Here is a 14,014-nt window from a genome sequence, read left to right on the forward strand (position 1 = left end):
CTTTAACCACCACACCATCTGCTGGCCCTAGCGGGCTGTCTTTTTCTTTAAAGTATCTTTTGAAACACAAAACTTTTTGATTTGACAAAGACTATCTAATTTTTCTTTTCCTCATGCTTGCAGTGTCATGTCTAATAGTCCTTTGTCAAATCCAAGGTCTGTAAATTAGTTTTGTGGGACATAATCTTGAGATTGTGCCAGAAATGAAATGTTTGAAGGAGTCACCAGCTGGTTGCTTTTGTGATGTTTTTGTGATCTAGCACTTAAAAGTTTATACCCAGTACCAGCAGACAGCATAGTGGTTATGTTGTTGGACTCCCACATGGTCGGCAGTGGTTCGAGTCCTGGACCCAGTGGTTTAAAATTCATGCTGAGGAACCAGCACTTGGTATAATGGCTGTGTTGCTGGACTCCCATGTAGTCGACCTCAGTTCAAGTCCTGGGTTTGGTGGCTTAACCTCACGCTGGGCACATGTGCACGCGTGCCCAAGATCCTGAGAGGAGAATGGAGAACAAGGGATTGCAGTGTAGCCATCCTCCCTGCGGGGTGAATTTTTCTGGGGTGTGATTTCTCCCTTTCTGTCTCTTTCTGGTGAGCACACACACACTATAACAAAAACCTCGTATGTGTGCATGCCTAAGATCCCAAGAAGAGAATGGAGAGAAGGGATTGTGGTGAAATCACCCCACTGGATGGTTTCTCGTTTTTCTATCTGTCTCTGTCTCTCTGGTGATCGCATGTACCCTATAGCAAAAATCTCTCTTAAAAAAATTTGTGGCTAGGAGGTGGCATGGTGGTTAAAGATGCTGGACTCCCACTTGACCGAACATGGTTCCAGTCCTGGACCTGGTGGCTTTCTTTCTCACTTTCTCTTTCTCTCTCTGATCAAACTGGAAAATAATAATCATAATAAATAAAGTTAAATAAAATAATTTAAAATATTGAAAAATATTACTTGTAAGTTCACTTGTAAGTTTTGTTGTTTTTTAAAAAATTATAATTGCTAAAAATTATTGAAAAATTGGGCCATCAGGTGGCATGGTGGTTAAGGTGCTGAATTGTCACATGGCTGACCATGGTTCAAGCCCCGGATCATGCAGTTTCACAGTCACTCTAGGCACATGTGTGTATATGCCCAAAATCCTGAGAGAACAATGGAGGAGACAGGATTGCCATGTGGCCATTCCTCGCAGGGAGTGATTTCTCACATTGCCTTCCCTCTGTCTTTCGTGAGCGCATGTGGCCAATGGCAAAAACCTGAAAAAAAATTGCTGAAAAATTATGGCCAAGCCATAGCCTAGTGGTTAAGGTGGCTGGGTCTCACATGTCTATGGTTTGAATCTTGGACCTGGCAGCTTGAAAAACACTCTGGGTGCATGTCCAAAATCCCAACAGGATGGAAAAATGGAGGAGAAATTGCGGTGTAAGTATGCCCCATTGTGGGGGGGTTTCTCTCCTTCTTTCCTTTCGTTTCTCTTTCCAGCTAGTGCACATGTCTTATGGCAGTTAGAAAAAAAATGTGGGTCAGTAGGTGGCATGGAAGTGCTGGATCCCACATAGCCAACTTTGTGGTGTAGGTCTCAGACCCAGCAACCTGAAAATCACACCAGGTGCATGGGCATTGAGTGCCCCAAATCGTGAGAGAATGGAGGAGGGATTGCAGTGTGACCACACCCCCTGGGGGATTATTTCTCACTCCCCATCTTTTCTTTTTAATTTATTTATTATGATTATGATTTTTCACATGAGTTTTGCCAGAGAAAGATAGAGAGGGAAAGTGAAAAAGCAAGCCGCCAGGTCTGGGACTTGAAATGTGGTTGGCCATGTGGGAATTCCAGCGCCTTAACTGCCATGCCACCTACTAGATCCAGTAAAAATCTTTAAAAAAAAACCAAACAAACCTTTTTTTTTTTTTTTTTTTTTGAGAGATTTTTGGGTTTTAGGGCACATGTGCTCACCAGAGAGACAACGACAGAGACAGAAAGTGAGAAATCACCCTAGAGGGGGTGAAATTACCATGCCACAATCCCTTTTCCTCAGGATTTTGGACACACATGCACATGTGGCCAGTGTGTTTTACAACACCAGGTCTGGGACTCAAACCGTATTCGACCATGTGGGAGTCCAGTGCCTTAACCACTACATTACCCGTTGGCATTGATTTTTAATTTTATAAGTAAACATTTTCCCTAATCTTACCTTGCAGGTTCAGCCTCTGAGATTTGGAACTCATTCTTTTTTCTTGTACATATATTAAGATGACAAAATTTTCTTTAAAGTCTGATCTTTTTCAGAGACTCAGTTGCCTGTCTTGCTATCAACTTCTTGCTCAGTCACATCTTCCTTCAACTTGCCGTCTCAGCCCAGGTTGCTGGCACATTGAGGGACACTCCTCTCTGCTCTCTGAAGTGTGACTGCTCTAAATCAAAAAGAAGGCATTGGGATCCTGTCTACTTTTGCTATGATGTTAGAATCACTGCACTGCCACCTTCCACCTTCCACTTCTGTTAGACTTTTCTCTTGAAGAGGAAAGATTTCTTTCATGTTATCTAGTGATATTTTATTCCCAGATTTAAAAAATTGAAGTCAGTTTAGTCTATAAGGTTTTTTTCCTTAAGAATTATTTTATTTAACTTTATGTATTTATTTATTTTAATTTCACCAGAGAAGGACAGAGAGAGAGAGAGAGAAAGCCACCAGGTCCAGGACTTGAACCGTGGTCAGACATGTGGGAATCCAGCTTCCTTAACCACCACGCCACCTGCCAGCCCGAGTCTATTAAGTTTTTATTCTTAGACTTCAATAATAATTAAATATTTCTTTTTTTGTTTGTTTGCTTTTTTTAAAGATTGTTTTGTTTTGTTTTTGCTTTAGGACACATGCACTTGCTGGAGACAGAAAGAGAGAAGAAAAGTGAGCTATCACTCACCGGGCGGATGGCCATGCTTCAGTCCCTTCTCCATTCTCCTCCTGGGATTTTGGGCATTCACATACACCAGCATGATTTTCAAACTGCTGGGTCTGGCACTCAGATCATGGTTTGCCATGTTCCCATGTTCAGCACCTTAACCACCATGCCGCCTGCTGACCTTCTTGTATTGTGGTTTTTAAAACTGCTGTCCTTTAGCTTATATACATTTAGTAATCTAAGAATTCTAGTTTTTTACTTCAGAGTTTCTTTAGGATATAATTGGAAGGATTTGTGAAAGAAGACAGAATTCAAATTTAAGGAAAAAAATTTTTTAGTAAACTGAATTTATGATAGAAAAACAGCTGTCGGGACCAGCAGTTAGCATAATGGCTATGTCGCTGAACTCTTATGTAGCTGACTGTGGTTCGAGTCCCGGATCTGGTGTCTTAAACTCACGCCAGGCACGTGTGCGTGCGTGCGTGCCCAAGATCCTGAAAGGGGAATGGAGGAGAAGGGATTGCGGAGTGGTCATCCCCCCGGGGGGTGATTTCTCACCTTCTGTCTCTCTATCTCTCTGGCTCTGGCTCCCCATGGCAAAAAAACAACAAAAAAAAAAAAAAAAAAAAAAAAAAGAGAAAGAGCTGTTCACTTTGAAAGCCATTCTTTTGTTGTTGTTGTTGTTTTTTAGAGGTTTATTTTTTGCTATAGGGCGTGTGCACTTGCCAGATGGTCAGATAGAGAGACAGCAAGCGAGAAATCACCCCCCAGCGGGGATGGCCACGCTGCAATCCCTTCTCCATTTTCCTCTGGGGATCTTGGGCATGCACGCATATGCACCCAGCGTGAGTTTTAAGCCACTGGGACTCAAACCACGGTTGACTACATGGGAGTCCAGTGACATAGCCATTATGCTAACTGCTGGTCCCGAAAGCCATTCTTTACCATTACTTACCTTTGACTTTGTGGTAGAGGTTCAGTAAATGTTTGAGTAAATGAATCATGGATAACAAAGTGAATTTTATCTTCCTAGAGTTCACACTTGCTTCTGAGTTTCAGTCTTTGTCTTTATTCTCTTAATTCCTCTGAAATTCATTCAGCTTAAAGGCTCCCAAACTGTTATTGCTAGCAAATCTCATATTCTAAGTCATTTAACATTTGAATTATTCTGCTTATGAAACAATTTTGAGGGAAAAATGTGTAGTTTACAACATGCATTTTTGGCTGAAAGTATCTTATTTCTATAACAATGAATGTTGACCTGACATGGCACCTGCCTTTTAAACCTTAAGTGGCTTCAAGTTCAGAGCCTTAATTTTTAAACCATTTAAAACAATACTTGAAATTCTGGTTTCAGAAAATCTGTAGCTTCGTTTCTCTTTCCTTTCTCCATCACAAACCCATGACCGTTCATCTTTTGAATCCAGGCACTCCGGGATTTGGTTTTAAAATACCGAGAGAACATCATTAATGTGCGGACAGCGGCAGACCACATGGAAGAGAAGCTGAAAGCCGAAATACTTTTCCTCAAAGAGCAGATTCAAGCAGAACAGTGTTTAAAAGAAAACCTTGAAGAAACTCTACAGCTAGAAATAGAAAACTGCAAGGAAGAAATAGGTGAAGATAAAAGTGATATAGTTTAGAATTGACTTCATTAAATAAAACTTTCCTAATTATAAGAAGTAATACATGGTTGGTCATGGAACGTGGAAAAAAGAAAAATATAGAGGACAGTGGACTTACTCCATTTTTTCAGATATTCTGGTATATACCTAGTAATTGGGAATAAAAACAAACAAAACTTCAGTGTCTTTTTAGAAGCTCTGATGGCCTCGTTGGCAATTATAATGGGTAGGAAACTGTTTTTGAACCCAGCCCACCAGGGAACATGATTCGAAGGGCAGCATTTCTTTGCAGATACTTGATGTGTTAACAGTGAGAAATATCCTTTCTCCCTGACAGAATTACATGTGCATACTTTATCTAGAGGTAGCTTAGGGCATGTATCCTTTTGTGTGTCCCTTTACCTTAGCTTGATTGTAATGCTGATGGGTTGGGAATAATTTTGAGAAATGATCCCCCCAACATATTTGAGTCCTTTTAAGTGTGTTAAGTTTAACATTTTAATGCAAAATATATTAATGCTAATGCTTCTTTCTCTTTCCCTTCTAGCTTCCATTTCTAGCCTAAAAGCTGAATTGGAAAGATTAAAAGTAGAAAGAGGACAGGTGAGTCATGAGTTTCCAATGGATTCTTTCAGCAGCTGACAGTGGTTATTTATTGAGTCCTACTTTATTAGACTCTAGGAATAAGTGTTAAGGTATGGTCCCTGCCTTGAAGGAAGTTCCACCTAGTGGGAATAGAGTGGGCCAAGGGTGCGATGATGATGGCATACATTTAGCGAGCATCACCTGTGTTGGGATGTGTTAACTAGAGGTGATGCAGGGAGGAGGGTGGAGTGAAGATAGGAGAGGCTTGGTCAGGACATGGTATGTGCTAGAGTACATGTATGTACACAAATTCCTACAAACAGAAGGCAGTGTTTTCTAGCAGGCTTAGAGTTCTCTTTTTGTGAAAATAGCAACCTCTGTCCTCCATGGTCCTTGATTCCACTCTGCCCTTCCTTCCACAGCTTTGTGTGCCTTATCCCACTCTGACATCCCACTCCAGCCTCATGTTGCTTGACCTTCCAGTTCTTAACCTTGCGGGTCTGAGTATCTTATTTAGACCTTTGATCTCCTGAACTTTTCCTTTTCCTCTAGTTTTAACAACTTTCTCATGGTTTTGCTTTCTTTCCTTAGCAGCATCTTAGGCTTGCCTCTCTGACCGGTCTCCACCAGCACTCCCCAAAACTCCCTGTCCATCTGCTGCCCTCTGTCAGCAACTGTCCAGCTCTGGATTAGTTGATACCCCAAGCTGCTGAGGCCACCAGAGTTGGTGGCACCATGTGCTCTTGCTCTCAGATGGGCCTCCAGTGCTCCTCAGTCAGCGTTTCATTTGTCCCGAGTTGTGTCTTCCCTTCCTCTCAGTGGCTATTTCAGCTACAACTCACTTTGACCCCCTCACTCTAGGCAGATGCTGGCCTTACTCCTGTCATCAGCAGGACCACCTTCTGCCCTGGGCTCCTCAGTCACATGTTCTACTTTTACTCCCAGCTCGCTCTTTCTCAGATCTTCAGAGAAAACGATGACCTACTTTTGAACACAGTGTATCATGCATAGGTGCTTTGAGTAGAGCCCTTCTATCTTCTCCAGGTATCCCATCATCCCCTCACCAGTGCCTCTTTTTTGGTCTTTTCCATTTTGTGTAATGGAAAAGGCGTCTCCCATATAGAGAAGACATTTCTCTTTGGATTGTACGTCTCTCAAGCTACCAGTCTTTTCTTCTTTCCTTCATTACCAAGGTTTTTGAAAGAGTAATCTGCTTGACCCCCTAGTCATTCCTCACTATGCCGTAGTCGCCTCCAGCTTCCACTCTAGTACTGACATTCACTGGCAAAAGTCATCTGTGCTCTACACAGAAGAATCCTTTCTCCTCCCACTGCCACTGTTTGGGTTTAGACTTGACTTTTCATCTGGGTTATGCTAACAGTCTTGTTTTCCTGCCTCCAAAATCTGTTCCATTTCAGTTCATCTCTATATTGAAACCAAGGTGATCTAAAAAAAAAAAAAAGAAAATGATGGCATAATGGCTGTATTGCTTGACTCCTATGTTGTAGTCTACCACGGTTTGAGTCCTGGACCCAGTGGCTTAAACCTCACACCAGGCATGTGTGCATGTATGCCCAAGATCCCGAGAGGAGAAGGGATTGCGGCCACCCTTCCCCCTCCCCCCGAGGGTGATTTCTCGCTTTCTGTCTCTTGGTCCTTCTGGTGAGCCCACATGCCCTATAGCAAAAAAACCCCCAAAAAACCAAACAAACAAACAAACAAACAAAAACATGTGTGCATGCATGAGAGGAGAGCAAGTGAGAAAGAGAAAGCACCCTTAGTGGGCCATTGTAACATCATGATCCCCCTTCCTCAGCCCTCTAGCACCTCAGGAACCCCGGCTCAACTTGTCCTTAGGTCAACCAGAGGATGCCACACCTGTGGCTGGCATGTGGCTACAGTCCATTATCCTAAGGACTACCTAGGCTGGACCCCAGGGTGATTTTTTAAAATTAGAGATTTGGGGGCAAGCAGGTGGCATGGTAGTTAAGGGCGCTAGACTCTCACATGGCTGATCACAGTTGGAGTCCTGGACCTGGGGGCTTACTTTTTCACATTCCTTCCCTCTCTCCCTCCCTCTCCCTGCCTGCCTCCTCTCTTTCACTCTGTCCCTCTCTGGTCAGATTTAAATGAATAAAGTTGAATAAAATAATTCTTTAAAAAAATTAAAGATTTGATTGTATTCCAGCTTAGTTGAAAAACCTCTGGTGGTTTCCTTTACATACAGGATCAAGTACAAAGCCCTTAGCCCAGCCAGAGATCTCCTGCCTCACTGCTCACTCTGCCTGTCCAGCCTGTCTCCAGCATCTCCAACACTGTGCTGTTGGCAAGCAGAACTCACCAGTATTCTCTAATGCATTTTACATATGACCTCCATTCTCTCTTGCTGGAGTCTCCCTCACCACCTTCTCTCCTCACACCCTTTTCCCCCCCCCATAGTTATATTTTAAGAGTCAAATGTCATCCATTCCGGGAAGTCCTTCCCAACTGTCCTGGCAGAATCAAATGCTTTTTCATGTTTATATGCTGTCATTATTTACATATCTCTCTCTCCTGATTTCTCCAGGCCTTAAAATATAATAGATGCTTAATAAACAGTTAATGAAAGAGTAGATCTGGGGAGGGGAAGGCAATCCACAAAGCTCAATGGGTAAGAAGAGCATTCCAAACGTGGCCAGGGTCCAGGACATGAGAGTTTGGATGTAATTCTATGGGCTGCACCTCCTTTGGGCAAGTGCACTGTGGCCTGCAAGGTGTTTTTGAGTTTTAACTTTTTCCTTTTTAATTTCACAGCTGGAGTGCACATTAAGAGAGACATCTCAGCAACTTGAGAGTCTTCAGGAGATAAAGATCTCTTTGGAGGAACAGTTAAAGAAAGAGACTGCTGCCAAGGTAATTATTATTATTTATTTAATAAAACAGATCACATCTCACTTATTTCCAAAGAAAAACATTGCTGCTTTCATCTTCTGAAAGTTGGCAAGACTATCAGCTTGCATAAAGAAAATGAAATGACCTCTATAGAGCTATGTTAAATGTTCGCTTACCAGCTTTGGAGGCCTGTGGTGTTTTCTGGCTTTGGGTAGTGGCTGTAAGGGCCATTGAACCAAGCTTGAGCGCTGCTCAGTGAGAAGCACTGCATTGAAAATGTCAACCTATTTGATTGATGTATCAAAGCGAAAGAATGCATTGAACCAGATTTGTTGCCTAAATATTGACTAGTCCAGTTAGCATAAAAGTGCAAGTGGCTAATTGTGGGGGAAGTTTCCTAGAAGCTTAGACCTTCAAGTACAGAAACACTTGTTTTTAGAAAGGCTTCAATATGTCCTGCTAGAGTGCCTCTGTATAAGGAAAACTGCAGGTGGATGAGACTGCCTGGGCACATCAGCCGAATTTCCCTGGTGGATGCTTGACTGTTAGGCTGTTAGAGAGAACCTCTGAAGTTCCATGCCTGTTGCTGTGACAGCTCCTGATCCTAGCTGTTGTGTCTTGATGTTTAATTGCTGTCACTAGCTGTTGGGGGTGGAGGTGAAGGTTCAGCACTTTAATCCATTTCTTTTTCTGACTTTCATACTCAGTTCATTTGGGTAGTAGCCTAGCCAACTTGCACCCTTGCCTTATGAGAGATCTGAGTATGGTGAACTTCCTCCTTCCCATCTGCTGGGTTGTCGGAAGTCATGTTGCAGTTTTGCATAGGAAAACATGTCATGACTTTTCGATGACTCAACAGTACTAGGCAACTATAAGTTCCTAAGTAATTCTGACCTTTGCCTCTTTGGCATTAATCCTCATCCAAAACTTGTGTTTTTTAGGCTGCCACTGAACAACTCATGTTTGAAGAGAAGAACAAAGCTCAGAGATTACAGACAGAATTAGATGTCAGTGAACAAGTACAGAGAGATTTTGTAAAGCTTTCACAGACCCTTCAGGTGAGGACTTTGAGAACCACTACAAAAAGCATTAAGGCATTTTTGGAGGAGAGAACCCTGCCTGTCCCTGATTTAACCACTGATAGTAGCTAAAGGTTGAGAGACCACAACTGTTCTCCCTGTACCCTGTATCTGCCTGTTTATTCAAGCCAGGTTTAGCATACCATATGACTCTTCCCAGCCAGACCTAACCCTACATTTTGTTTATCTCTCTGCCTTTTATTTCTTCCCTTTCCTTCTTTAAAATGAATTACTATTTATTCAACTATTTTTTTTGAGAGGTTTTTGCTACAAGGTGCGTGTGCTCGCCAGAAAGAGACAGAAAGCAAGAAATCACCCCCCAGTGGGGATGGCCATGCAGCTATCCCTTCTCTTCCATTCTTCTCTCGGGATCTTGGGCTCACATGCACATGTGCCCGGCATGACTCGAACAGCGGTCAACTACATGGGAGTCCAGCAACATAGCCATTACTGCTGGTCCCTTTATTCAACTAATTGTTATAATTATCTTTTAATTTGGCGGGAGAGAGACAGAGAAAGAGAAGGTAAGAAAGCAAACTGCCAGGTCCAGGACTTGAACCATGGTTAGTCATGTGGGAGTCCAGTGCCTTAACCACCAAACCACCTGGCAGCCCTCTGCATTTTATTTCATGCCTTCATGTTTTTGTTACCTACCATGGTTCCTTGCCCAGTGTGGTGTTCCTACTGGTAAGCATCCTTTATCTTCTCCAGACTCCTTTCTTTCAAGGCCCAGCTTAGGCTTGCCCTATCTGTGTATTCCTTTCTAGGTCCCAGAGTTGGGCTCAAGTGCCCCCCTCCCTCCACCACATTCCCTTGGTACCTGTGAATGCCTGTATTGTACTAAAGCTCTCTGTAAGCTTATTTTCCCTCAACTGAACTTGAGACTGATTCTGTCTCATTCATCTCTATAATCCTAGCACTTTGCCATCTGTTACACAGTGCTTTGGGAACTGGTTTGTAATTACTGCTGTCTCTTATTTGAAGTACTACTTTGGTAAATTTCTCTGCTGCACCTTAGCTAAGCCAGTCAAAGTATAGGTCAGAATGTCTAGGTAAGAGCTACTCTTGCACTTACCAAACCATTGTTTCTCCAGGTACAGTTAGAACGGATCCGGCAAGCAGACTCCTTGGAAAGGATCCGGGCAATTCTGAATGATACCAAACTGACAGACATTAACCAGCTCCCTGAGACATGACATCCCAATAGCAGGATTCTAGCCTGCACTTTGGGTTTTTAACTCATCTTTAGAGCAACATTAATTATTATTTAACTCTTAACTGAAGAAGCAGAAGTCACAGTAAAAGGAAGACCGGAGAAATGTTTATTTCTAGTAGGAGACGATTGTGCAGCACAGGAGCAGCCAGCAGCCAGGATGATGTGCAGCAGAAAGACCTTTCAAATGGGAACACTAACAAAACTCGGACTTGATGCCAATGGGCCTGGGATCAGATTTGGTGATGGAAGAAGCGCTGTTTCCTTGCCTGCTTTCTCCAAAATCAATGTTTGAAATACATCTCCCTACCCCAGAACATCATCCTAATAGTGCTTGGAAGTACATTTTCTGTTCATAGATATTGGGAGAGAATTCTTTTCTGTTGTCTAGAGCTCATCAGTAACAGTATTCAGCTAGCAGACACTGTAGTATGCTGTATGAATATTTTATATTAAAATATGAAGTTTGAGAGCAGGCCATTGGCTATTGACTGTTTCCTTAGCTCATGCTTTTTTTTTTTTATCATTTTATTTTGTATTGAGGACCTTAAGTGCTACTGAAAACTTGTCTGAGAACTGTAAGACTGACAAAAGGAACCAATTCAAAAACTGAATAAATTATGAAAATTTGAAACCTTGGCTGGGGGGGCTATCTATGTATGTTGGAAATGAGGTTAAAGGAAAAGCACAAACTGTTTGGAAGCACTTTTTCTGTATACCTGGATGATTTTCATACCAGGGTAAAGCTGAACTGGCACCATCTACTCTTGAAGTGTTTTAGTTTAGCTATTGGATCAGTGGGGGGGAAAAAAAGAATATTAATAAAACAGATGATGCCTGACATCTAGTATACATTCATAAATCTTATTTTCAATTTGAATCAGTGGGCTTGAATACCATTTGTTTCTAAAGTGTCAAATACAAAAATAGTAACTAGGTTTGAATAATTTTTTCTTTTTAAATTTAGACTTAGAGCATAAGTAACAGTGCTTATGGTGAAGGTGGGGAAAGCCAGTTAGTATATTGATCAGTTTGAAAATCTGTTCTGTCATATTCCAAGAGGTTATATTCCTTTCCTATGTGGAGGAAGCTTCAACGAAACAGGGTATCTTGCCACGGCTTTAGGAAGTATTGCAGAAAGCACAAAGGATGGATTTTTGTTTGCTGTTTACCTGCTGCAGTTCTGTCCCAGGAATATCCAGTGGAAGGCTACAGTTTAATTCTTCTTCACACAGATGGTTCAAACGTAAAACTGTTTTCAAATACTTTTTGGAATTGGTGTTGCCTAACAGCAGGGTACCTGAAAGAACCTTATGGGAATTAGTCAAATAAGTATATTGGTTCACTTAAAGCCACGATCAACTGAGAGTTGAATTGTCTTTAAGTCAATATGGACTTGCCCTACAGATCTTCTGTCTTCCACAGGACAAATGATAAGGATTACATACCTCACCCATTGGGTTATTATTATAGTCTTGCATTCATGATTATGAACTTAAATACTAATTATGGAAATTGTGCTAAAGGCTTGCCATTGCATGAAACTTTTTAATTGGTTTAAAGTCCCATTGTGTAAAGTGCTACTTGGTTTAGGTAAAGGAAACATACACGTATATCTTCACTGAATGGAATTATATTTCAAAATGCCGTCCATTTAAATTACAAAATAGGTTTAAAATTAGTTCCTTGGATAAACCCCAAGCTAATTTCTTTAAATTATTAAAAGTAGTGCTGTATATCAGGATGGGTAATCCGTGGTTTTTTTTTTTTTTTTTTTTTTTTTTTTTTTTTTGACACACAGGTGTTTTGCTCTTGGCTCTGGCTGGGCACCTTACAGACACCTCTCTACAGAAGATGGTACTGGGACAATAAAATCATTATGATTAGTGACCTGTTAGTGTTCTCTACTGTGGCAGATACAAACCTGTGGCATCCACTTTACTGAGAAAAGTATCCTAGAAAGAAAACTTTAACTCTAGGTTTTATGTAACAATCTATTCCTGGTATGAAACAATTCTTTAAACTGGTTTTTCTGCTTGAGAACGGATTTAGGAGATGGGATTTAACCCTCTAGACAGAGATAAGTTGGATTTCACGAGTGTTCCTGTGTTTGTACTCAGTCTGTACACACACGTTCCTACGCATGTCTAACCTGATTTACCTCTTACCTGTAATGTACCTTACCATGTGGCTTTTAATTGGCAGCCACTCAGCCATTTCTAGGCAGGTATAGTATTACCTTTCAGAAATCATACTGGTAGGTAAAAACAAAAAAAATGACCTGAAGTTAATTAAGGACAAAACCACTGCATACTAAGCTATTTCCCTTTGAGGTGCTAAACATGCACCTCACACCCACCCAGTAACAAGTAGTGGGAGACGAACAGCTCTGAAAGGTTTTTTTTTTTTTTTTTTTTTTTTTTTTTTGACTTTGGAACTACAGCTGATTTGCTCTGGCTGGGCACCTTACAGACACCTCTCTACAGAAGATGGTACTGGGACAATAAAATCATTATGATTAGTGACCTGTTAGTGTTCTCTACTGTGGCAGATACAAACCTGTGGCATCCACTTTACTGAGAAAAGTATCCTAGAAAGAAAACTTTAACTCTAGGTTTTATGTAACAATCTATTCCTGGTATGAAACAATTCTTTAAACTGGTTTTTCTGCTTGAGAACGGATTTAGGAGATGGGATTTAACCCTCTAGACAGAGATAAGTTGGATTTCACGAGTGTTCCTGTGTTTGTACTCAGTCTGTACACACACGTTCCTACGCATGTCTAACCTGATTTACCTCTTACCTGTAATGTACCTTACCATGTGGCTTTTAATTGGCAGCCACTCAGCCATTTCTAGGCAGGTATAGTATTACCTTTCAGAAATCATACTGGTAGGTAAAAACAAAAAAAATGACCTGAAGTTAATTAAGGACAAAACCACTGCATACTAAGCTATTTCCCTTTGAGGTGCTAAACATGCACCTCACACCCACCCAGTAACAAGTAGTGGGAGACGAACAGCTCTGAAAGGTCATACTGCCTGTGAGGAAGTGAGCCGAGGTGGCCTTTGCAATTGTGAATCTTGCGCTCTATTTCTGAGTGGATTTCAGGTTTAACTGTTTGTTAACTGTACTGAAGGCGTGTTAAGAGGAAATGTTCAAATTAAAAAAGCTGCTGCTGAGTATATTGTGTGGCCTTTTCCTTTGAATCCTAGCATTCTGTTCTAGTCAAGAATTATATTTTTGGGGTTTCTACTTTAAAATGCAGCTGTTAATTATTAATTCTTGCTTAAATATGGAGAAACACAGTAGGTTCGTGGAGATCTGGTAATATGCAGCTGGAAGTCTCAGGATTAAAAAAAATCGTGGGCCTTTGCTCACTACAATCATAGACTGCACTTATTAAACACATTCCAATTTTTAAGTAGAAGTATTTATTCAATAATTATAAAATACAAAAGATAATCACACCGGAGTTCATTCAAAATGTCTTTATAAATTAGATAATGCTACCTGTTAGTTTTACAATATAGGTTTAAGCCTTCAGTTGTACAAACTTCAGTTGTGAATCTCTTCCTGGTGATGTCAGAAGTTTACATGATTTCGGATATCATTGATTTGCTTCACCATCTCTCTTATGTGTTCACCCCTATAAAATCATAAAGTCACTCACTTTGGGAAATGCAATGAATGAATAAGCCGTTAGTGTGGATTCTTAAGAATTTAAACTAG

At 41.1% G+C, this 14,014-nt stretch overlaps 2 protein-coding genes and 1 long non-coding RNA gene across 5 annotated transcripts in view; 2 read left to right on the plus strand and 1 right to left on the minus strand.

The window, feature by feature from the left end:
• RABEP1 (rabaptin, RAB GTPase binding effector protein 1) overlaps positions 1-11,830 on the plus strand; it is an 86,370-nt gene extending 74,540 nt beyond the window's left edge. For both annotated transcript variants that reach the window (XM_014589093.2, XM_014589094.2), the window contains 5 exons: positions 4,337-4,526; positions 5,082-5,137; positions 7,913-8,011; positions 8,932-9,048; positions 10,164-11,830. In XM_014589093.2, coding sequence (XP_014444579.1) covers positions 4,337-4,526; positions 5,082-5,137; positions 7,913-8,011; positions 8,932-9,048; positions 10,164-10,265 — 564 coding nt within the window. In that variant the 3' untranslated portion in view covers positions 10,266-11,830. The remainder of the gene's footprint in view (positions 1-4,336; positions 4,527-5,081; positions 5,138-7,912; positions 8,012-8,931; positions 9,049-10,163) is intronic.
• Positions 11,831-12,102: 272 nt separating this feature from the next.
• Positions 12,103-13,467, plus strand: LOC106735217 (uncharacterized). Its single transcript, XR_001370612.2, has 2 exons — positions 12,103-12,678; positions 13,314-13,467. It is a non-coding gene; the product is annotated as an uncharacterized LOC106735217 (long non-coding RNA).
• Positions 13,468-13,758: 291 nt separating this feature from the next.
• Positions 13,759-14,014, minus strand: part of NUP88 (nucleoporin 88) — a 39,512-nt gene continuing 39,256 nt past the window's right edge. For both annotated transcript variants that reach the window (XM_027773196.1, XM_006151882.3), the window contains exon 17: positions 13,759-13,931. In XM_027773196.1, the coding sequence (XP_027628997.1) occupies positions 13,868-13,931 (64 nt within the window). In that variant the 3' untranslated portion in view covers positions 13,759-13,867. The remainder of the gene's footprint in view (positions 13,932-14,014) is intronic.

This window comes from Tupaia chinensis, unplaced genomic scaffold (genome assembly GCF_000334495.1).
Source record: "Tupaia chinensis unplaced genomic scaffold, TupChi_1.0 Scaffold000330_1, whole genome shotgun sequence".
NCBI lineage: Eukaryota > Metazoa > Chordata > Mammalia > Scandentia > Tupaiidae > Tupaia > Tupaia belangeri.